At 36.2% G+C, this 23,898-nt stretch overlaps 1 protein-coding gene across 6 annotated transcripts in view; it reads left to right on the top strand.

Moving 5' to 3' along the window:
- The window catches only part of USP3 (ubiquitin specific peptidase 3), a 110,891-nt gene that overhangs the window by 40,736 nt on the left and 46,257 nt on the right, over positions 1-23,898 (top strand). For all 6 annotated transcript variants that reach the window (XM_041739258.1, XM_041739259.1, XM_041739262.1 and 3 more), the window contains 4 exons: positions 15,331-15,414; positions 18,711-18,792; positions 20,208-20,290; positions 21,814-21,927. In XM_041739258.1, coding sequence (XP_041595192.1) covers positions 15,331-15,414; positions 18,711-18,792; positions 20,208-20,290; positions 21,814-21,927 — 363 coding nt within the window. The remainder of the gene's footprint in view (positions 1-15,330; positions 15,415-18,710; positions 18,793-20,207; positions 20,291-21,813; positions 21,928-23,898) is intronic.

The raw sequence follows: 23,898 nt of genomic DNA, 5'->3' as shown, positions 1-23,898 counted from the left end.
GACTTGTATTTCAGATTTTTAAAAAATTATATATTTATTTTGGGGGGTAGGGGAGGGAAACCGAGGAGGAGAAACTCAAGCAGACGAGCCCCACATGGGGCTTGCTTGCTTGATCCCTCAACCCTGAGATGACAACCTGAGCTGAAACTGAGAGTTGGATGCTTAACTGACTACACCACAAAGCACCCCTGTATTTCAGATTTTAGACACCTGTAACAAATACCAGTTTAAACTAATAAAAGTTAAAATAAAATAAAAATAATAAAAATAAAGCTCTTATTTTTGGACTTAAAACCAAATCATTTTCAAAGGAAGTTATGATTAAATATTAAAAAGGGGGAAAAGGTAAAAAAAAAAAAAAGGTGTGTCTGGGTGGCTTATTGGGTTAAGAATGGAACTCTTGCTTTCAGCTCAGGTTATGATCTCGGGGTTGTGAGTTTGAGCCCTGTTAGGCTCTGTGCTGGGGGTGGAGCCTGCCTAAGATTCTTTGTGTACCACAACCCCCCCTTGCTTGTACATGTGCACATATGCTTTCTCTCTCTCCCTCTCAAAAAAAAAAAAAAAAAAAAGGAAAATCTTTTGACTGTCTTTATAAACAATTTGAGTACAAATTTTGGGTGTTGTAAATATTAGAGAACAGGAAGACTTTGTTTATTTAAAAACAGTATTTTTGAAGTTTAAAAAGAACTTTTTCAATAGAGGTGGTCTGAAAACATAAAAGACTCTTCCGTAATAAGCTACTATTTGCTTTTAACAAAGGATATAGGTTTTCTCTGCAGGTGTTCTTCTCATTTTCCAAAATTGGCTTATTTGATGGCAATACATCAGAGTTTAATAAAAGAATTTAAGATTAAGCTTGCTATGTAAGAGTTCTTTTGGATTTTAATTTCTTAGTTTGAAAAGATGAAGTCATTAGAATACAAGCTTTTTTACCCCCTGTAATCTTATCTTTTATTTTATTTTTTTAAGGATTTTATTTATTTATTCATGAAAGATATATATATATATATATATATATATATATATATATAGAGAGAGAGAGAGAGAGAGAGAGAGAGAGAGAGAGAGAGAGGCAGAGACACAGGCAGAGGGAGAAGCAGGCTCCATGTAGGGAGCCCGATGTGGGATTCGATCCCGGGACTCCAGGGTCATGCCCTGGGCCAAAGGCAGATGCTCAACTACTGAGCCACCCAGGGATCCCCAATCATATCTTTTATAATAAAACCAGGGCTCAAATTTTCCTCCAGATGTCACAGTATTATGCAAGGGAATGAAAAGGAATTTAAAACTTATTGACAGATCTGATATTGCCCTTTTTGAGGGGTACTTTTTGCCTAGAAGTTTTCATTTTGTTTTTTTGTTTTTTTTTTTTTTAATTTTTTATTTATTTATGATAGTCACAGAGAGAGAGAGAGAGGCAGAGACACAGGCGGAGGGAGAAGCAGGCTCCATGCCCCGGGAGCCCGATGTGGGATTCGATCCCGGGTCTCCAGGATCGCGCCCTGGGCCAAAGGCAGGCGCCAAACCGCTGCGCCACCCAGGGATCCCTTCATTTTGTTTTGAGGGGATTTTTGACATTAGTATTATGTACAACTTACTGTTTAAAGATCACTTTGTGGCCAGTAGATTAAAGGACTTGTTTCTTTACTGTTGCATAAAAAAATCAGATTGATTTTTATGATGATTGCTTCTTGTTTCAGATAGATGGCAAATGGTTTGGGTTTTTTTATTTCCTAAAGAATGTTATATGGACCTTTATAACTTTAAAGTTAAGGAAGAGAGTTTGCTGTTTTGGGTTTGTGTGCTATATAAAATATGGTAGTAGTTGAGCAATTAAAAGTTGGCTAGTGGGACTCAGGGATTTAATGTTTTAATTTAATTAATGTAAGTTTAAGTGACTATATATGGCTGGTAGCTATTATATTGGATGATGCAGCCCTAAACTCTTAAAATTTAACATTAAGTGTTGTAATGTTATGAAACTTTTCAAAATCTTTAGACAAAGATCTGATAGAAACTCCAAAAAGAAAAGTCAGTTTCACTAGTTGTTGCAAATAATTAAAACGTAAAGCAAATATAACCCAATTCAAAAAGAAAACTTACATAATTACTGAGTTAATTTCACCTGAAATCTGTTGACATATTCATGATTGATATCAACATATCATATCATCATAAAGAACCCCAAGATTATTATGTCATTATAAGAAAAAATATATAAGTAGCCATTAAAAAAAACCCACTAATAACACTGAAATAAAAGGAAACTATTAAGATATCATAGTTTTCCAAAAACTAAAGAAAAAGGAAAGTAAGCATTATGTACTAAAGCCATTTCCATTAATTCATAAACAAGACAGAAATACCTTTTATAATCATGTACATGATTGACTACTATTGAATATTGTTTTGGCAGTTCTAATAAGATAGTAAGTAAATAAGATAATTGGTATAAATACTGGAAAAGAAGAAAAAAAAATTTTGTTTTCAAATTATCTAATAGAATGCCCAGAAAGTTCAAGGAAACTTTAGTAGAAAACAACTGGAATTAATAAATTTTGAAATGGTGATATGTGATAAATACAAATACCAACAGCTTTCTCTTTATTAGCAGTCATCAGCCAAAAATGAAAATGACAAAAGAAACAAACAAAAAAAAACCCATTTAAAATGATAAAAACTATAAACTATGTGTAGGAATAAATGTATTAAAGAAGACACAAAGCAAAGTTGTAGATGCTTTGTGAAGAAAATTTGGTATTAAAAACACTCCTTCCTTCCCCCATTTTTACCTTCAAAAAATTTTAAAAATATTTATTTAATTTGAGAGAGAGGATGATAGAAAGCACACACGTGTAGGAGGAGGGGCAGAGAGATGGGGGAGAGAGAATTTTAAGCAGACTCCTTGCTGATTTCGGCACCTGATGGGGGGCTTGATCTCACCACTCTGAGATCATGACCTTAGCTGAAATCAAGAGTCAGGACACTTAACTGACTCCCTAGGCACCCCTTACCTTCGCAATTTTTACTTGAGTCTAATTTATGTGCAAGCCCTCAAACAAAATGGGAACAGCATCTGAAAAACTCAGAATAGCAGATGTATTGCTCTTATTCAGTAAATAAATATTCATTGAGAACCTACTCTGTGCTGGGAACCTAGTTTTTAGTGCCATCAGTCTCCAAAATAATGCACTTGAGGGGATGGAAAGAAAATAAAGAACTTCTATTTAAAGTTCTTTTTAATTAAAAAAATTTTTTTAAAAGATTTTATTTATTTACTCATGAGAGACACAGAGAGAAGCAGAGACACAGGCAGAGGGAGAAGCAGGTTCCATGCAGGGAGCCTGATGTGGGACTCGATCCCAGATCCTGGGATCATGCCCTGAGCCAAAGGCAGACGCCCAACTGCTGAGCCACCCAGGCGTCCCTAAAGGTTTTTTAAAAAAATATATTTTTACTTTTATTTGAGAGTGAGATGGTGAGAGGACAAGCAGGGGAGGGTCAGAGGGAGAGAGACCAGCAGACTCCCTGCTGAGTAGGGAGCCCGATGGGGTGCTCTATCCCAGGACCCCTTAGATCATGACTTGAGCCAAAATCAAGAATCAGTTGCTTAACCAACTGAACCACCTAGGCACCCCTAAAAGTTTTTATTTTAAAAAAAAAAGGCTTTGGCCAATAATATACCTGCTGCCAGTGGTCTTTCGATAAATTGGTCATGTGTCATTCTGTGAACAGAATGTCTGCAAACAGAGCTTCACTTATTGAGTCCTCACCTTTGTTCATTTTATACTGTATTGCAGTCGGCCTAGTTACATGGATTTACTTAGTTTGTCCAAGTCACCCCTCATCAAATGGATAAACTATTTAAAAGACTTTTACCAGGGATGCCTGGGTAGCTCAGTGGTTGAGCATCTGCCTTTGGCTCTGGGCATGATCCTGGAGTCCCAGGATAGAGTCCTGCATTGGGCTCCCTGCATGGAGCCTGCTTCTCCCTCTGCCTGTGTCTCTGCCTTTCTCTCTGTGTCTCTCATGAATAAATAAATAAAATCTTAAAAAAAAAAAAAAGATTTTTACCAAATGTGGGGCCTGGCTAGCTCAGTTGGTGGAGCGTGTGATTCTTGGTCTTGGGTTGTGAATTTGAATCCCATGTTGAGTGTGAAGCCTACTTAAAAAAATTAAAAAGGGGCACCTGGGTGCCTCAGTTAAGCATCTGACTCTTGATCTCAACTGTGAGGTCTTGATTTCAGGATCATGAGTTTGAGCTCCGTGTTGGTCTCCACACTGAGGGTGAACCTTACTTAAAAAAAAAATTTTTTTTTTAAATAAGAGATTTTTACCAAACAAGCCCTGCAAGATAATAAGATCACAAATACTGGTGAACAAGAAAAGAGCAGCTTTTCTTTAGGAAAAGGCTTTCCTAAAACACATGACAAGGTAAAAATACTATCTATGCTGAGTGAATTGAGTCAATCAGAGAAAGACAATTATATGGTTTCGCTCATATGTGGAAAATAAGAAATAATGAAAGGGACCATAAGGGAAGGGAGGAAACTGAGGAAAAAATTAGAGAGGAAGACAAACCACAAGACACTCCTGACTCTGCAAAACAAACGGTTGCAGAAAGGGGGAGGTGGGTGGGAGGATAGGGCATTAAGGAGGGAGGGCACTTGATGGGATGAACACTGGGTGTTATATGTTGGTAAGTTGAATTTAAATAAACATGTAAAAGGGGAAAACATGTAAAGGGAAAAGTTAAGCAGACACTTATAAATACTTTTAAAATTTCAAGAAAATATTGGGTATCTAATAAAAACAGACTAATCAGATTTAATAAGTTGGACAAAAGGCTTAAGCTACAAGAAGTATGAAATGATATCATTAATGTCAAATCTCACCTTATGTATATATTGTACTTTGAGATATTTGTTTAATCATAGTGTGAAGATATCACGAATAGGAGGACATTTTCAAATAGTTACTTCACCTCTAATTTATTTTTTAAGATGTCCCTTTTTATTTTTTTAAAGATTTTATTTATTTATTCATAGAGATGCAGAGAGAGAGAGGGGCAGAGACACAGGCAGAGGGAGAAGCAGGCTCCACGCAGAGAGCCTGACGCGGGACTTGATCCAGGGTCTTGAGGATCACGCCCTTGGCTGCAGGCAGCGCTAAACCGCTGAGCAACCCAGGCTGCCTGATGTCCCTTTTTAAATACTGTATACACATTAATTTAGATTTCCTTATATATGAAATCTTATATAGAAACATGTATGAATATATTGGGAGTGGTGGATGCTCAGTTCTGTGGTTTACTTTTTAACCTGATTAGGTGCCTCATGAAACTAATTTGAAGATGATTTCTTCCTCTTTTTTTTAAGATTTTATTTATTTGTTTGACAGCACAAGCAGGGGGAGCAGCAGAGGGAGAGGGAGAAGTAGGCTCCCTCCTGAGCAGGGAACCTGAGCTAGGGCTCCATCCTGACCTGAATAGACATCCTGACCTGAAAGGCAGACGCTAAACTGACTGAGCTACCCAGGTGCCCTGAAGATTTCTTCTTAATAGAATAGTGTTTTGCATTTTAGAATTAGAGGGAGCATGTAGTACAGGGGAAAAAATAGGAAAGCAACTAGTGTTTCTAAAGTTATAATTTTTAAAAAGATTTTACTTATTCATGAGAGAGAGAGAGGCAGAGACATAGCAGAGGGAGAAACAGGGACTCCATTCTGGGACCCCCCGGATCACACTCTGAGCCCAAGGTAGACGCCCAACCACTGAGCCACCCAGATGTCCCCTAAAGTTAGAATTAAAAAAAAAAAACCCATATTAAATTTTAGGATAAGAAAGTGATTAAGTCATGCTGTCTGTTTTCACTTTTGGACAATGGGAAAGCAAGCACAGATGGGGATGACCAAGTGAGGAATTTTTTTTTTTTAAGATTTTATTTATTTGAGAGAGAGAGTGTGCAGGCATACAAACTCCAGCAGGGGGAAGAGCAGCAGGAGAGGGAGAGGATCCCAAGTCAATTCCATCCTGAGGGTGTAGGCACAGGGCTTCATCTCACCTTGATCTCACCATCCTGAGATCACTATCCCAACGGAAACCAAGAGTCAGTTGCTTAATCAGCTGAGCCACGCAGGTGCTCCCAAGTGAGGGATGTTTTTGCCATTAAACAAGTGAATGTGCTACATGGAAAAATATTGAGGGGAGGGATAAAGGAGTTTGGTGTATATGGGATGAAAGCTTAAAGCTAAATGTAAAGCAGGTAATACTGAAGTGAAGGGGAAGATTGGGAGGGAAAGGTGAGAGAGAAGAAAATATAGGTAAGGCTAATTTTGTGGAACCATCAAATATTATACCTTAATTTGGCTATAGACATCTGTGGATTTCAAAGTCACCGTATAAGGGGATAAGGTGAGGGAGATCACACCAAAGGAGATAACCAAGGTATAGAATAGAATGTTGGTTGAAATGGAGGAGATAAAAGATGGATTTGAGGGAAATTATTATTATTATTATTATTATTATTATTTTAAAGATTTTATTCTTTCAAAAGGAGATAACCAAGGTATAGAATAGAATGTTAGTTGAAATGGAGGAGATAAAAGGTGGATTTGAGGGAAATTATTATTATTATTTTAAAGATTTTATTCATTCATTCATGAGAGACACAGAGCGAGAGGCAGAGACGCAGTCAGAGGGAGAAGCAGGCTCCATGCAAGGAGCCTGACACGGGACTCGATCCCGGGACTCCAGAATCACGCCCTGGGTCGAAGGCAGGTGCCAAACTGTTGAGCCACCCAGGGATCCCTGAGGGAAATTAAAGACAGTAAGGTAGAAAGGATTAGACATGATTAGATGTTAGAAATTAGAAATAAATGAGAACTTAAAGGTATGCAGATAAGGAATCAATGTAATCAAGAAATTGGATAATTTTGTTATTTTTTAGAGTAAGCAAAATGTGAAGTAAAGCTGTGATTTTACCCATTTTTTTTACCTCCCTAATTATATAAGTAGTATAAATAACTTGTATTTCTTATGAAAATTTATCTGCTCCTTTAGGTATGTTCTTTCAGTGCAAGGTAGTAAAATCAGTTTTTCTCTTAACATCATTGTGCATGTAATTCCATACTGTATGCTTAATTTCTTTATTAACTATTGGCCTTAAAGTAATTTAAAATTATGATCATTTTTGGCTCAAGGAATTTGGATTTAAGACCAATCTTCACATGGCCAAATGACAGCATAATTTGTCTCAAGGTGTTAGAAGTAAAGAAAAATACCAATCTCCCTCCTACCTTGCTTTTTTTAATATCCTGTTTCTTTGTCTAACATCACTAATATGTTGTGTGGTATGATTTCTAAGTGGGTTTTTTTTTTTGTCTTTAATGTTCAAATTACGTTTTCTTGAACAGTTGTTTGTTTTATCCAAATACAAAAGTGAACCTTTTCCTTATCTGATAAGTAGTCTATTAGAAGTAGAGGTCATCTTTACTTTGGAGAATCATCTAAAATCATTAAATAAAAACTTCCTTAAGTGTAAATTTAATAGCCTAAAAATTGGTCATATAATATAGGTAGTTCTTGACTTTTGTTTGTTAGATGCATCAAGTAGTATGTGTATGAGATGCTAAACCCTGGACTTCTCTCCTAGTGAAGTATTAATCAGGTTATCTGAACTCTGAACAGCTTCCTCCTATCATAGTATCTTAGTGACAGCAGTATAGAAAGAAGTAAAAGAGGAATACAACTTTTTATAATATTCAACTGCATTTTGGGAACCAGGTATATTTTCACCTTATAACATTTAACCATATTTTATAACATTTGTTTCAAAATGAGAAATGCATTCCAAGTTTCAGAGACCCACCAATCTACAAGCTTTTGAAACCCAACCTACAAGTTAAGTACTTTTTTGTAGTAATCTTTTTGAAGGGAAAGAGTGACTATATTTTTTTCTTCAAGTATTTGAGGGTAAGTATAATTCTTACTAATTGGCTTCAACACAGTTGTAAACCAGGGAGAGATTTTTAGAATTTGTTCACTTTAAGTCCTTCTGTTTACCGTGGGATTTTTTTTTCCCGGGGGATTTTTTAATACCAGTATTAGTGTGATAGTTTCCACTTTGAAAGCAATGTCTCAGCTAAGACTACGGCAACCAGACATTTAAATTCTCATTTATATCCTACTTTTGATACTTATTTTCTTTTGACCTCTTGGTCAGGGAGGAAGAAGAAATAAAAGGAATTGTGGGCAGGTAGAGAAGCCCTTGCTGTGAGGCAGCTCTTGGTTACACAAAGGAAGGAAACTAATATTTATAGATCTCTACCACATGCCAGGCAGTCATAGAAGTTTTGGCCTGTAGAAGTAGGTGCTTTCCTTTTAACGTCATCATCATCATCATCATCATCATCATCATCATCAAATAATACTTGCATAGTGTGGTAAATTCAGAAAGCATGTAAGTTATAATCATAGAAATAAGTGTCTTGAGAGGAAGACAAACCAGAGTCCTCCTGACTCTGGGAAACAAAGGGTTGCAGAAAGGGAGGTAGGTGGGGGGACGGGTAACTGGGTGATGGGCATTAAGAAGGACACGTGATATAATGAGCACTGGATATTATATGTTGGCACATTGATTTAAATTTTTTTAAAAAGTGTCCTTCTTAGTGACTGTAAGAGAACCTAAAATTGGCTCTTGAGAAATAGGACAGTTGTGGAAACACTAAAAAGTGTTTTTAAACCAATGAAAATTAACCCAGGCAAAACAAAATTGATTTCTTATAGTTCAATAAAGTTAAATTTGTTACCCCTTTGTGATATTGGGTAGCATTATAAAATATTAGAGCAGGTAATGTCCTAGATACCCTTGAGATTGACAGTACTATCCAACAAATAATATACGTCATACATGTAATTTAAAATTTTCTAATAGTCACATTAAAAAAGCAAAAAGAAAAAGGTGAATTAGTTGTATATTATCATGTCAACATGTAATCAACATAAAATTATTAGAGATTGTGTTTTTTACATAAAACCTTCCAAATCCTGTGTGTATTTTCCAATGAATGAAATACAAAAAAATCCTATTTTAAAAGTTTGTATATGTATTGGCAAAACAGACTCATCTTTTAGAACAACTGATTTGACTCTGAAGCAAAAACATATGGGTTTCAAAACTACATCTAAATAAATCTAACTCTTGTAATAATTCAGTATTATCAATATTGAATTCAAAGAGGTACTATATAAACTGAAAGTCGACTCTGAATGTATCCATATCAACAATATGCTTTTCAAGTTTTCTCATAGATTTTGTAGCCAATTTATAAAATGCTTTTATAATTAGAATTGTCTGCATATTTATTCATGTTGAAAAATGTGTAAAATCATTATTGATTGTATTATAAAAATTTAAAATTTTAACGTGTTCTTGTACCTGTCTAGCCAGGTCACAAGCCTTTTTTCTCCTTGGATGTTTAAATTCAGCTCATTCATGTGCCCTGTGATATAGGAGAAAAATGTAAATCATACTGTGATGTTTTCTATTTGTTCAATACTGGCAAGTGTTCTTTCATTTCAAGAAAATCTTAAATTAGAGGGGTGCCTGGCTGGCTCATTTGGTGGAATGTGCAACTTTATTTATTTAAAAGATTTCATTTATTCATTTGACAGAGCAAGCATGCACAAGCAGGAGGAGTGACAGGCAGAGGGAAAGGGAGAAAGCAGGCTCCTTGCTGGGGACTCGAGGACCCTGGGATATTTACCTGAGCTGAAGGCAGACAGTTAAACAACTGAGCCACCCAGGTGACTCATAGTGTGCAACTCTTGGTCTTGGGGTTGTGAGTTCAAGCCCCATATTGGATGTAGAGATTACTTAAAAATACAATACAAAAAAAAAAAAAAGAAAAAGAAAAAAAGAGGTGTGCCTGGGTGGCTCAGTTTTCTGAACAGCCAACTCTTGATTTTGGCTCATGATTTTGGCTTAGGTCATGATTTTAGGGTTCTGGGATCCAGTCCTGTGTCAGGCTTCATGCTCAGAAGGGAGTCTGCTTAAGGATTCTTTCTCCCTCTCTCCCTACCCCCATGTGTGTGTGCACTTTCTCTCTAAAATATAAATAAATCTTTAGAAAGAAAGATCTTAAGTTAGAGTTAATGGTACAATACATCTTTATAAAACTCTTCCATGATTCACACTGAAGCAGTGAACATTGGCAAAGAACTTTTCTAACAATGTTAAAGATCATTTAATTCATAGCATTTGTACATATATACTGAACAGTTTTATTTTATTTTAAATTTATTTATTTATTTATTTATTTATGAATATTTTATTTATTTATTCATGAAAGACACACAGAGAGAGAGAGAGAGAGGCAGAGACACAGGCAGAGGGAGAAGCAGACTCCACGCAGGGAGCCTGAAGTGGGACTAGATTTCAGGTCTCCAGGATCCTGCCCTGGGCCGAAGGTGGCGCTAAACTGCAGAGCCACCAGGGCTGCCCTTATTTTATTTTTTAAAAAGATTTTATTTATTTATTCATGAAGACACACAGAGAGAGGCAGAGACACAGGCAGAGGGAGAAGCAGGCTTCATGCCGGGATATCCCGGGTCTCCAGGATCATGCCCTGGGCCAAAGACAGGTGCTAAACTGCTGAGCCACCCAGGAATCCCCTATACTGAACAATTTTAATAATTAAATCCATGATACAGTCTATTTCAGAACACAGATATTTTCAATATACATCTCACAGTGGAATAAATACAATTTTTTTTTAACTTAAGTATATCTTTAGAGTAAAATATTCAATAGAGGGATATATACGCAAGAGGAAGCAAAGACCTAGGCAACAATTAGAAGACTCTAGAGTTAAATGTGAAGTTAAACAGTTGTCAGGATTAAATTATTAGCTTACTTTCTAACAGTTACTTTTCAATTTTTTTTTAAAAAAAATTGATTTCTGAACTTTTAGAGTTAAGAAAATGAATACTAACTATACAATATAGGAAGAAATATTTAGTAAGGGAAATCTAGTAAATCCAGATTTTAGACCTCATAGAGCTGGTACATTGTCTTTTTAACATTTTTTTTAAATGATTTTATTTATTCATGAGGCGCAGAGGGAGAAGCAGACTCCCCAGAGGGAGCCCAATGTGCGACTCTATCCCAGGATCCTGGGATCATCATGAAGCCAAAGGCAGGTAGATGATCAGCCACTGAGCCGCCCAGGTGCCCCTGGCTGGCCCACTGTCTGTCTTGAGTGAAACTTTTTCCTGTCTAACTGAAAGTGACAGATGTAAAAGATTAAAGAATATAGTATCTACAACTTGAGATTGATAAGATGAAGACATTTCTTTGTAAATTTAGAAGTTGTTTGAGACAAAACATACCCAGAATGTTAATTGGTCAGTATCTCTTGTGAAACTCATTTAAAGCTAAAAATAAAAGTACTTGCAATTTTTCAAATGTTGAATTGATTGATCTTTAATATTGTTACAAAAGTCTTTTATTCACTGACACTCACTTGGTGAGTCATTTTAAGATCTTTCATGTTTTGTAAAATATCCTTTGAATCTTTTCCTCAAATTTTAAAACCTAATTCCCGTAACTGAAATGATAATTAGATTTTTTAATCTCTTCATCTAAAAATGGTTTTCTTTCTTGAGCAAGAATCCAGGCCATTTTGTAGTTGGCCAAAATGATAAACTCAGATCCTTTAATAATCACCAAGCCTCCCCCCCCCTTTTTTTTGTTATATGTTTAATTGTAATTTTATAAGCTGCTTTATTTTTTGACTGTTGAGAGGCAACTTCTTATGAAATGAATATGTATTTGTTGAAGATGACTCTTACTGAGTGGGGAAAAATTAGAGAGGAAGACAAACTGTGTCAGAGACTCCTAACTCTGGGAAACAAACAAAGGATCCCAGAAGAGAAGGGTGGGGGGATAGGGTGACTGGGTGATGGGCACTAAGGAGGGCACTTGATGGGATGAGCACTGGGTGTTATACTATATGTTGGCAAATTGAATTTAAGTTAAATGACTATTAATATTGTCTACTTTAAAATTTTTAAACTTCCGTTATACAGCTTAGTCATTTTTCTCTGCCATGGCAAATTGTAATTGCCATCCTGTGTAAAATTTGTGATGTACCTTCTCTGCTTGATAATGCCTCATTAGTGTGCCTTCATTTGAAAGTTAATTTTTTTTTCATTCTTAATTTTTAAGCTAGAAAAATAATTTGCATTATAATTAAAATAAGCATTGCAGCTTAACTACCAATTACTATTTACATAGATATCACTATTACTGTGCTGTCTGCATAAAATATTCAAATAAGCAGGTTGCAGTGCTACGCTGTTGCATAGAAAAATAACAACCGGGCACCTGGGTGGCTCAGCAGGTTAGGGCCGCCTTCAGCCCAGGGCCTGATCCTGGAGACCCTGTATTGAGTCCCACGTCAGGCTCCCTGCATGGAGCCTGCTTCTCCCTCTGCCTGTGTCTCTGCCTCTCTCTCTGTGTCTCTCATGAATAAATAAATAAAATCTTTAAAAAAAAGAAAAAAAATAACAACCCATTCTGTTGACATAAACTAGATTGGTGATACACTTACATGTAAATACTAGAAATGACACATGTACCCATCATGTGCACTGCAGTACATCTTAGGTGATGTAATAATGAAAGTGAAATATAGTTTTGCCCAAACCATAAAATTGCGTTTAATGGAAGAGTATTTTTTTTACTGCTTTAGTTAAGTGAAATTTTATATCGATTAGAATTTTTTTAAAATTAAAATTCAGTTCTTAAATTGAATCAGCCACATTAGCACATTAGCCAATTAGTCTAGAACAACTAACTTACCTTTTTTTAAAAAAAATTAATTTATTTGTTTGAGAGATCATAAGCAGGGGGCAGGAGTAGAGGGAGAATCTGACTCCTGCTGAGCAGGAAGCCTGATTGGGGCTCCATCTCAGGACCCTGGGATCATGACCTGAACTGAAGGCAGGCCCTTAATCGAGGTGCCCGGCAACTTATTTTTTTGTTTTTTATTATTCTTTTAAGATTTTATTTATTTATTCATGAGAGACAGAGAGAGAGGCAGAGACACAGGCAGAGGGAGAAGCTCCCTGCGAGGAGCCCGATGAGGGAAAGGGATCACACCCTGAGCCAAAGGTAAATGCCCAATCGCTGAGCCACCCCCAGCAACTTACTTATTTTAATGATGCAAGTTCAGGGAGATGAAGCAACTAGATCCAGTTAAGCCAGATTAGAGAACAGAGCAAAACCATAAATAAATCTATTTTTCAATATAAGAAAAATACTACTTTAACAAATGTTATTTAATATCCTAGGCTAACTAAATCCATATCACACCAAAAAGAGTTTATTTATTTTTAAAATTTTTTAGAGAGAGCAGGAGGGCGGGGCAAAGGAAGAGGGGAAGAATCTTAAGCAGGCTCCATACCCAGCGCCGAGCCTGAGGAGCAGCTCGATCTTACAACCCTGAGCTGAGATCAAGAGTCAGATATTTAACTGAATGAGCCACCCAGGTGCCCCCAAAAAGAATTACTTTCATAAGAAAAAAACCATTTGCTTAATTTAATTGGAAACAATTTGTTTAAACAAAGCGACAGATTTCTTATGGAGGTTCAGAGGTTTGCTTTTCAATTAGATATTATGGCACATTGTAAATACCTGAAAGGTGATCTAAATTTGCTCTTAAAAAAATAAATGATAAAACAAATTTGCTCTTAGACTTCAGTCCCCAGATGAACACTAGCACTTAATACTGTTTTTGCTTTGAATACTGAGTATTGTTTTATCTGTAATACATGCATAAATTTATGTAAACATAAGATGAAAATGTTGAGGAATTAGAGTAGCAGCGCAATTTTACTCTTCAGTGAATGTTTAAGCTTCATGGAGGAACCAGGTGCCTTAAGTCTAAATTTACAGAATAGACCTTACTCTCTCAACATACTGAAAAGCAAGGAATTAAACCTTTTCACTAATTTAATTTTTTATGTATTTATCATAAAACTGATAATTATTCTTCTGCTATTGCTGGTACTTTGATCTTAAAAAAAGAAGTTCAGGACATTAAAAAGGTAGCTTTTGCTATTTGTGCAAATGTCAGGAAACTTGGAGAATACCTTAGGGACTCTTGTTAAACAGCATAGGCACTCAGTTAATGGGGGAAGGGTGTTAAATAATTACATCTATATTACTGCTTTAGTTAAAGTTTCCGAAAGCATTCACTTGAAATTTTACCTTCTGTGAATAAAAGACCTTGGGAGACATGCTTTTCTGTGTAATCTTTTTTTTCATTACTTCCCCCTATTTTATTCTCATGTTTTAATAGACTGATTTCAGATACGTAAGAAATGTTTTTTGGATTCTGCTAGAGATGACCTAATTATTACTAATTGCTATGCATTCAAAGTTTCATTTGCTCAGAATGGCAGCGTTACTGTCATTATTCTTTGGTAGTTATAATAAGTAGTTTTATACAAAGAAGAATATATTGATACTAGCTTGTAAGTTGTTTTTGTTAAAATTGGCCTTATTCCAGGAAAAAATTGAATGCTAATGTACAGGGTGAAGTTTATTATGTGTGAGTCCTTATATTTGCTTATTGACTTGCTAAAACGCATGTGCACACAAAATACCAGTTTTAAAGAACACCTTCAGTATCTTTCTTTAAAGAGTTATCAGTTTCCTAAAAGATGTAGCCACTGTTTTATACTTTTGTTTTCTAGCACCTCAGAATGAAGATTATTATTCTTACCCATTTGAATCCAGTTTATTCTAATTAAATTACTCTAAATGTATAGTTTTATTTTTAGTTAGGTTTTTTTTTCTCCTTAAATTTAACTGTTCCTATAGGTTAATTACCTTTTTCCTAATCTTAGCTAAATCTCTCCTCCCCCCAAATTCCCCATTATTTTGAGCTGGGAAGTATCATCTGAAAGCTTTAGGCTTAATGCTACATAAATTGATTTGGTGCTTTTTATTTTCCATTGTATTGTGCAGCACTAAAAAGAATGTAACACATGTAGCAGCTTATTTTGTTTTTTTGAAGGAGGAATTGAAGAGCTTTTGAGTAAAAATGTGAAAAGAAGCTAGTGTTCATTGCCTACGTGGCTTTTTAAAAAGGCTCTTAAAAAACATTCCATTGTGGATTCCAAGTCCTCTTTAAACTTAACCACCGACAGTAACTGCCTGCAGAGCCATGTGATCAACTTGGCAGCAGCCAGGCCTTTTAGTGATTTCATTACTGTGGTTTCCTCAAGCTCTTTGCACACATTGATTAATATTTTTCTTGCAGTTATCGCTGTGATGATTTTGTGGTTAATGACACCAAGCTGGGACTGGTACAGAAAGTCAGAGAACACTTACAGAACTTGGAAAAGTAAGTAGTAGGCCTTGGGAAAGGAAGGGTATAGAATGGGGTTGAGGGGTCTTCGCAAATTTTTGAGTGGAGTTTTGTTAATGAGTTCCATAACTTCGTCATGTTTTTAGTGTGATTGAAATGTTAATAAAGTAAACTTTGGATATCTGAAACTGTGCCCATAGTTAATGGTCATAGCTTAGCATTCATTTCATTTAATATTTATCATAAATCATAGCCAAGAGTCTGAGAGCCTTTTTTTTAGTTACTACCCAGCAATTTATAAGCTTACTCAGTTGATTAGCAAGGGAAATTTTGGAGGTATAAGAAAAGGGCATAAAATGATAGAAAATCATTATAGAGACTTCTTGATACTAGAGAATCCTTGTCAAATGTTTAATGAAGTCTTCTCAGAATCACTAAAATAATGCATTATTTTTAAGGGAAATTAGGTTTTATTATATTGTCCATTTTGTATCTATAGGATAGCACAAGATCCTAGTTTCTTCTTTTCCTCTTTTGTTAGGGACTGTATGTGTCACTTGAAATTACAATTGGTTGTAAAATGCTTTGTCATCATAAAGAAATTAAAGTACTTATGTGGATAGAATTTTTTTGTTATAACCAGATAGGGTTATTCAGATAAAACTCACTGAACCCAAAGTTGAAACAGAACTCCAAATAGTGATGGCTTTAAAGCTGCAGTGCATAGAAGCATGGCCCTGGAATACCTGCTGACTCTAGTGAAATTTATTTAAATCACCTCTGATTGTCAGGTGCCACCTAATTTATTTTGACAGTTGATGTTAAAAAACTATTGTGAGAACATACCAAAAGGAAGAGTCCCTTAGCAAACTTAAAGGCAATAGAATATTTTTAAATCACGTATTGAGAGGAAATAGCCTAAGTTCTTTGAGTAAAACACTGTACAGTTTTCGTTAACCAAAGTCCTTATGCATGTCTTGTTGACCAAATAGATTATAAAGCTGATAAGGGAAGAAGGATCAATTTCTCTTTCTTTCTTTCTTTCTTCTTTCTTTCTTTCTTTCTTTCTTTCTTTCTTTCTTTCTTTCTTTCTTCTTTCTTTCTTCTTTCTGATTTTATTTATTTATTCATAAACACAGAGAGAGAGAGGCAGAGACACAGGCAGAGGAAGAAGCAGGCTCCATGCAGAGAGCCCGATGTGGGACTCCATCCCGGGTCCTCAGGATCACACCCCAGGCTGCAGGTGGCACCTAACCACTGTGCCACCGGGGCTGCCGGGATCAATTTCTTTAAAATCTAAACTAGTTAAAACACAGAGTTAAAGTACTTTTTTGGCTTGTTATCTTTTGGCTCCTCTCTTTTTTTTTCAAAGTGCTTCCTCCTGTCTTGTAATCTGAATAAAATAGCAGAAGCCATATCTAGGTTTAGAGACAGAGGTACAGCTACACAGACCCAAAATATTTTTGTTTGAAATTTTCATAATTAACAAGAGATTCCGACAATAATTTATGTGATGTCACTCTTTCATGTGGTGATGCCATTGTGAAGATCTTAATTGATTTGACTTTTTGTCACAGAAGTGGGTAGCTACCAGAATATTTTTTCTGCCACTAATAGTTTTCTCTATGAAAAGACTATCATCTCAATCCCAAATATAAATGTATTAGAACTAAATCAAAGGGAAAAGAGGACATTCAAGAACTTGCATGCATTTATGCAGTTATCAGATCTTTTATTTCCATTGACCACTTTATCAGGTAAAGTCTGAGTTCCTTGTCTATACTTCTGCTTGGTCCCACTGAAAAATCTACCTTGCAGTCCTTCTCCTATGTTGAAAACCATTACTTGGGTTCAGTTTTCTGTGCTTCAGATGTGGACTTCAGTCTGTAGTGGAAACTACAGCTTTAAAACTATGGTTATATTTGTGTTTTATTTAACTTTAGATCATTCTGCACATCCTCTAGAAGTACACTGTGCAAAAGAACTTTTGAAGTGAAGAAAGTGTATAATCTGCACTGTCCTATATGGTAGCCACTAGTCTTATACAGAGTACTTGAAAAGTGACTAGCATAACGCAGGAACTGAATTTTAAATTTATTTAAGTTTAAGTTTATATATCTACATGTAGTGAGTGGCTACCATGTTAGTGTGGATCTAATGAATTGTTCCATTTTGAGAATTGCTGAGGGTAAAATTTAATAATTTGTATTTTAAAAAGCTAAATGCTTTTTAGGTGAAAACTGGAAGTTAACTGGTATTGTCACTAAGTAGCATATATATATATATATAGTGCTTGTGATTCAACCTTTTTACTTACAGAATTGTGAAGAAATAACTTGACACTGTAATATATGAAATTGGTCTCTTCTTACCTTATAGTCACTGATACTCCGAGAGGGATATACATACAGTTCTGAGGGCACGTTGCCTAAGAATATTTTTAGTTTTGAAGTAATTGTCACTAGATCTGATGCCCTGAAGATACTATAGTTCATGTGGAAATGAAATAATTATGCATTTACTTTGGACTAGCCTGGTACTTTTTAGAAGATGGAAAGAATTGACAGACCTTAGAAGTCTATGTTGTTTAATGATAATTTTTACTTCTTTTAGATTAGGTCCCCTGATACATAAATTTAAAGTGATCCTTTGAAAGAATTATTTTCTGATAAAATTTAAGCAAAATATCTCTTTAAGAAAAATTCTGAAAAACTTTAATTCAGAATACCTGTGCTAATTAGAATTTTTTTCAGACTATTCTTTGTAGCATAGCTGAATCTAATTAATTTATATGTATCTGTGTGCCTGTAATTTATCATTCCAGAAATTCAGATTATATCATAATCTGTTATGACAAATGAGCAAAACAGTATCTCTTTATCAAAACTAATAAAGAAGTAGCATAGCATTGGAGACTTAATGTTAAATTTCAGAATAATCATATTAAACAAGGATTTTCCTTTTGTTATGAGGAATGGGTCTTCTCATTGTTGAAGCTTCACAGTTAATTGATCAGGCACACAGAGTAGGGTTGGATGAGGATTGTCTCACAGACTATATCTGCCTGGCCAGCCTTTCTGGGAAGCACCTTGTTGTAGATACCTGCAGCCCACCTTGCTAGAGGAGTAGTGGGGATTGCCAGGGAAAGTGGAACTCCTCACTTACCTCAAACACTTGTGGGCCATAATGGGCCTAACAGGTCACTTTCTGGCCTTCCTAAGCAGTCAGGCAAGGCTTTATACTCCAAACACTTAGAACAGCCATGTTTATATTTTAACCTGCTGTCTAGTATGTTTGTGTTAATGTCTTTTTGTCTGTTTGTGTTTTAATAGCTCAGCTTTCACAGCTGACAGGCATAGGAAAAGAAAACTCTTGGAAAACTCATCACTGAACAGCAAGTTATTAAAAGTAAATGTAAGTAATTAAAATACATATAAAAATAAGAATTGGTTGAGACCTAGTCACTATTTTATTACAACTCTAACATTAATGTAGCTCCTTACAAACTTTCATAAATATATGCCTTAGATTTGGGATATCTTACAAAATGTTTGCCACTTACTAATGATTCTTGATGTGACTAAATACCCCAGTGAGTCCATCTCTCAGTGCTTTTTCTTCCATCAGGATTACTGCTGTGATCCTCTGCCTTAGTAAGTGTTCCTTCTTAAAGTCTATTCATGTATCTTACTACTCTGTTTCTAAGGATCCCAAAGATCTTTGCTTCCTTCTGTTAAAGGTCCTAAGTGCAAATTCTGTGGGTCTGAAGTTTTGGTAAGTTTTATTTCTTAGGACTTTATTAATACAATTTCACCATGAAAGAATATGCTTCCTCATTCTGTTGAACATCAGTTACCAGATGTATGAGCCATTAATAAATTGATAAAATTTAAAGATCACTATTTTTAAGTACAGCAGTAATTTTCCTCCACATCTGCCTCTCTGCTGTCATGCTAGTCATGTTTAGACATGCACTTAATTAAAGTGTTAGGATTTTGTGCAAGAAAGAGCTAAAGTGCTCTCTGGCCATCTGAGTTATGGGCAGAGATGCTTTGGGTTGGATTGCTAGATTTGCTTCCCCCATGTAATATTCAGATGTCATGGTGCGTTTGTAGAGCTATTCAGAATATCAAGCCTTGGTCTTTAAGGGAAATTCGGGTAGTTTTTAAAGACTGCGATCCCATTGCTAGGAATACATGTATTAATCCTTTGTGTATGGCTTAGAGTTAAAGGTTTGGGGACAAATATTTCAGGTATATATATTTATATTTTTTCAATTTGTAGTGGTTTTAATAAAATCTTATTAAAGCGTGAGGTCTTAAACTTTTTATTTCTTTTAAGGATCTTCCTAGTTTTCGTATTGTGTACTCCATGTTTTTTTTTAATTTTTAATTTTTTTAAATTTTATTTATTTATTCATGAGAGAGAGAGAGGCAGAGACCAGGCAGAGGGAGAAGCAGACTCCATGCAGGGAGCCTGACGTGGGACTCGATCCCGGGTCGCCAGGATCACACCCAGGGCTGAAGGCAGCACTAAACCGCTGAGCCACCAGGGCTGCCCTACTCCATGGTTTTAATTAATGCTGCTTTCCTCATAAGTTTCCATGAGGTACTCCCAAGTAGGACAATCCCTGGATCAGAAACAGGCGTCTAAAAATATCTGGATACTTATACAGAGAGTGGAAGGAGAGTTTGAAATATTCATTGGACAGAAAAGTACCAATTCCAAATTGGCTTGATGCCAGGGTTTCACATCCAGGCCTTTGCTTTGATGTCTGAAATAGCCTTCTCTTGGAATTACTGATGGCCTTTTCTTGTCCCATTTTGCAGGGAAGCACTGCTGCCATCTGTGCCACAGGCCTCCGGAATCTGGGAAACACCTGTTTCATGAACGCCATCCTCCAGTCACTCAGGTACCATGAAAGTCAGAGCTTTAAGATGGTGATGTTAGTTTCTGGTGAAATGGTTAGGAGGAAAGGCTCTGGCTTCACGTTCTCTCTCTGCCACTAACTCCAATCAGTTCCTTGTGCCTTAGTTTCCTCATCAGTAAAGCTGAGGATAATAGATCTGCCTCATAAGATGGTTGGGAAGATTAAATAATATAATTTATATAAAGGGCTTAGAATAGTGCCTAGCAGTAAATAACTGTTAGTTGTTATTATTTATTTCCTCTTGCTTCTTGAATAAACTAGAGCAGAGGTCAGCAAACTTTTTCAGTAAATGGCCAGATAGTAAATACTTTAGTCTCTGCATGCCATACACAGTCTCTCTCCTGTCTTCTCCTACTCCCCCCCCCCCCAACCGCCCTTTCTAAACAACTCTGAAAATGTAAAGGCTCATGGTACAGGACCAGATTTGGCCTGTGGGTTGTAGTATGCAGAACCCTGGACTACAGGGAATCTTGTTCAGAGAATTTAATCCAGTCATTAGTTGAGTCTTAAGTACGGTTGTAAGATTGGATGTTTAGAAGATCTTTAAAATGTAAGATAAGTAGTAAAACTAAAATACCCAACAATGCTACCTCAGTTATGTAGAAGAAATTATTTTGAAAGTCATGTACTTGTAGATTTTAATGTGGCATCAAAGGCCAGAATAAATTCCCAAGGCTACCTTGCAAATAAGGAGCAGAAGCTATACTTGAACCTTCCTTAAAGGTACTATTTCTTGGTTTATCTAGTGTTGTTCAAATAAGAAATTCAAGTCACTACTGAATTCTCATTATTACTCTGCACTGTGTATCTAAACAATATGGTTGGTTTCAAGGTTTATTATTTGAGGAAATTATTGAATACCTGGAAACAGCCATCGTAAAAAGAAAGAAATGGTGACAACCTTTGGGGGAAGGGGAATTGGGGTTTTAAAAAACTTTTTTTTTAAGATTTATTTATTTTTTTGAGAGAGAGCAAGAGAGCACAAGTAGGGGGAGGGGCAGAGAGGGAGGGAAAAGCAAGCTCCATGCTGAGCAGGGATCCCAATGTGGGGCTCCATCCCAGGATCCTGGAATCATTACCTTGAACTGAAGGTAGATGCTTAATTGACTGAGCCACCGCCCCGCCCCTCCAGAGCAATTTTTAAAAATTTATTTATTTTAAGTAATTTCTACACCCAGTGTGGGGTTTGAATTCACAACCCCAAGATTAAGAGTTGCGTGCCCTTCCAACTGAGCCAGCTAGGTGCTCCAGAATTCAGGATTTTTTGAACAGATTTTGCTTTAAGCTCTTTGTTCATTTCTACAAAGTCGTCTGTTAATACTGTTTTCTTAGAGTAAATGAGGAAACTTATCAAGGAGACTCAAAGCAATTTCTTGAGAAATTGAAAGATCACATTTTAAAAATTCATATATAGGTTATATATATATATACATATAAAACTTAATTTACAGTCCTAATAAGTTCTTTTTTTTTTAATAATTTTCTTCCCTTCCTTTTTTAAATAGTAACATTGAGCAGTTTTGCTGTTATTTCAAAGAACTGCCCGCTGTGGAGTTAAGGAATGGGAAAACAGCAGGAAGGCGAACATACCACACCAGGAGCCAAGGGGATAACAATGTGTGAGTTCTAAGAATATATCCTTTTTGGCTTTGAGCTACAAAACAAGTGACTCTTAACTGGGGATTTCCATTGCATTCATTATGTGAGTTAATAGGCACATGCATTTTAAAACACTCTTCTTCTAAAACTTGGAGTTAACTGTCTAGCTGGTAATCTTAATAATTGTTGGAATTCTTTTATTTCTGTTTGCCTAATAGGATAAATTTAGTTCTCTATGTATTAAGTGTTTGTGGATTTGAGCTCTAAAATTGACATCTGTAGATGTCACAGTTCTAGGTGTAGACCAGCATGAATATCATTAGTTTTTGTGAATTGATTTGTCTTATAGGTTAGATAAATCTGTTTTGGTTAATAAAATTAATTTGTAGTCATCAAATTAATTAGGGGCAATACAGTCAATTTTTAGTTGATATGGAGAAGGAAAAATTGACAAATGATTATTGAGAACCAATATGTATGCAAATTCAGTGCAGGTGTGCTCTATTTGGGGTTCAGAAGATCTATATTATGATTGTAATGGGCACTTTTTAAAATATCAACATTACTGAAATCAGGCTCTGATCTATATGTATGTGTGTGTGTATTTTCTTTTTTTAGAGAGAGCATGCATGTGTGCAAGCTGGGGCAGGGAGGAGCAGAGGGAGAGAAAGAATCCCAAGTAGGCTCCATGCCCAGTGCAGAGCCCAACAACGGGGCTCGATCTCAGGGCTCAACCCTGAGATCATGAGCTGAGCTGAAACCAAGAGTCAGATACTTAACTGACTCAGCCACCCAGGCACCCCTAATTTGCATATATTTTAAAGTAATATTCTTTCTGCCTGCCCATCCTTGCTCCCACACACCACATCCACACACGTTTAGAAAAGCCATTTTACAATCTGACATTGTTTGCATAAGTGGCTGAGGAAGATTAGGATAGAACATGTTAGAATAGTATGTAGTATGGATAGAGCCAAAATACCAGGGAACTTTAAAGTCAGGCATTGGAGTAGGGGTGGAATCATACCACTAAAATTGATGTCTTAAGAGTTTGCTTTAGTAGCAGCATATAGGATGAACTGAAAAATGCATGCATTCAAGGAGATTTCACAGTTTATAGTAGTTGGGTTGGAAGAGATAGCAGTGAAATAAGGAAGAAGAAATACATTTTTCATAAAAGTTAAAGGGAGAATTAGTACTTGATGCATTAATGTCATTTAGGGTTTACTTACAAACTGCAGAAATTGGCTCTGGCCATTTTAGGCGGAAAAAGAACTTAATGAAGAGCTATTACTGGTTGGGTGGAAAATCAGGTCTAGAATCTAGACATCCAGCACCATAGCCACAATCACCCCCATGGAACTATCCCATAAGGATATTACTGCTTCCATAACATCACTGTCCCATAACAATACACTGCCCAGTGTGACTCTGGAGTTGGGTGCTGGGTGAATGCTGCTGGAATTGCTGCCCCTGCACTCCAGATCATGCTCTTTGTCACCGGAAAGGATTTGGCACTGCCCCAGCTTCTTTGCATCACTAACTTCTGCTTCACATAGGCAGAACCCAGGCCATGTACCTGAGCCCTGGCTGCAAAAGGGTTGGAGAAAGCAAGTGTCTGGCCTTTTCAACTTCCATAGTGGAAGGCAGCTTCTGACTCTTACCAAGACTCTTAAGGTGGGGAATTCCTCAAATGCAGGGAGAGGGTTTCAGGTACTAGGAAGTAAAAAGTATGATTTGTATCTCAGGACCTACTGGATGACAGGAGGTGAGCAAGAAGTTATTGAGATTCTCTGAGATAAAATCTAGGTATCCATTAGGATGGTGGTTGTATTGGCAGATACAGATATTAAATTTGTTTGGAGATGCTTCAGTTTAGCTGGTTATTGGAGGTGTTTCATTCTAGCTACATGCATAGAAAAACAAAATTAATAGTGACTTAAACATCCATTGTTTATTTTCTCATGGAAAGGATGGAGATGATCCATCTA

The sequence above is a fragment of the Vulpes lagopus genome, chromosome 2 (genome assembly GCF_018345385.1).
Source record: "Vulpes lagopus strain Blue_001 chromosome 2, ASM1834538v1, whole genome shotgun sequence".
In the NCBI taxonomy this organism is placed as follows: Eukaryota; Metazoa; Chordata; class Mammalia; order Carnivora; family Canidae; genus Vulpes; species Vulpes lagopus.
This window is presented reverse-complemented; position numbering and strand designations above follow the sequence as displayed.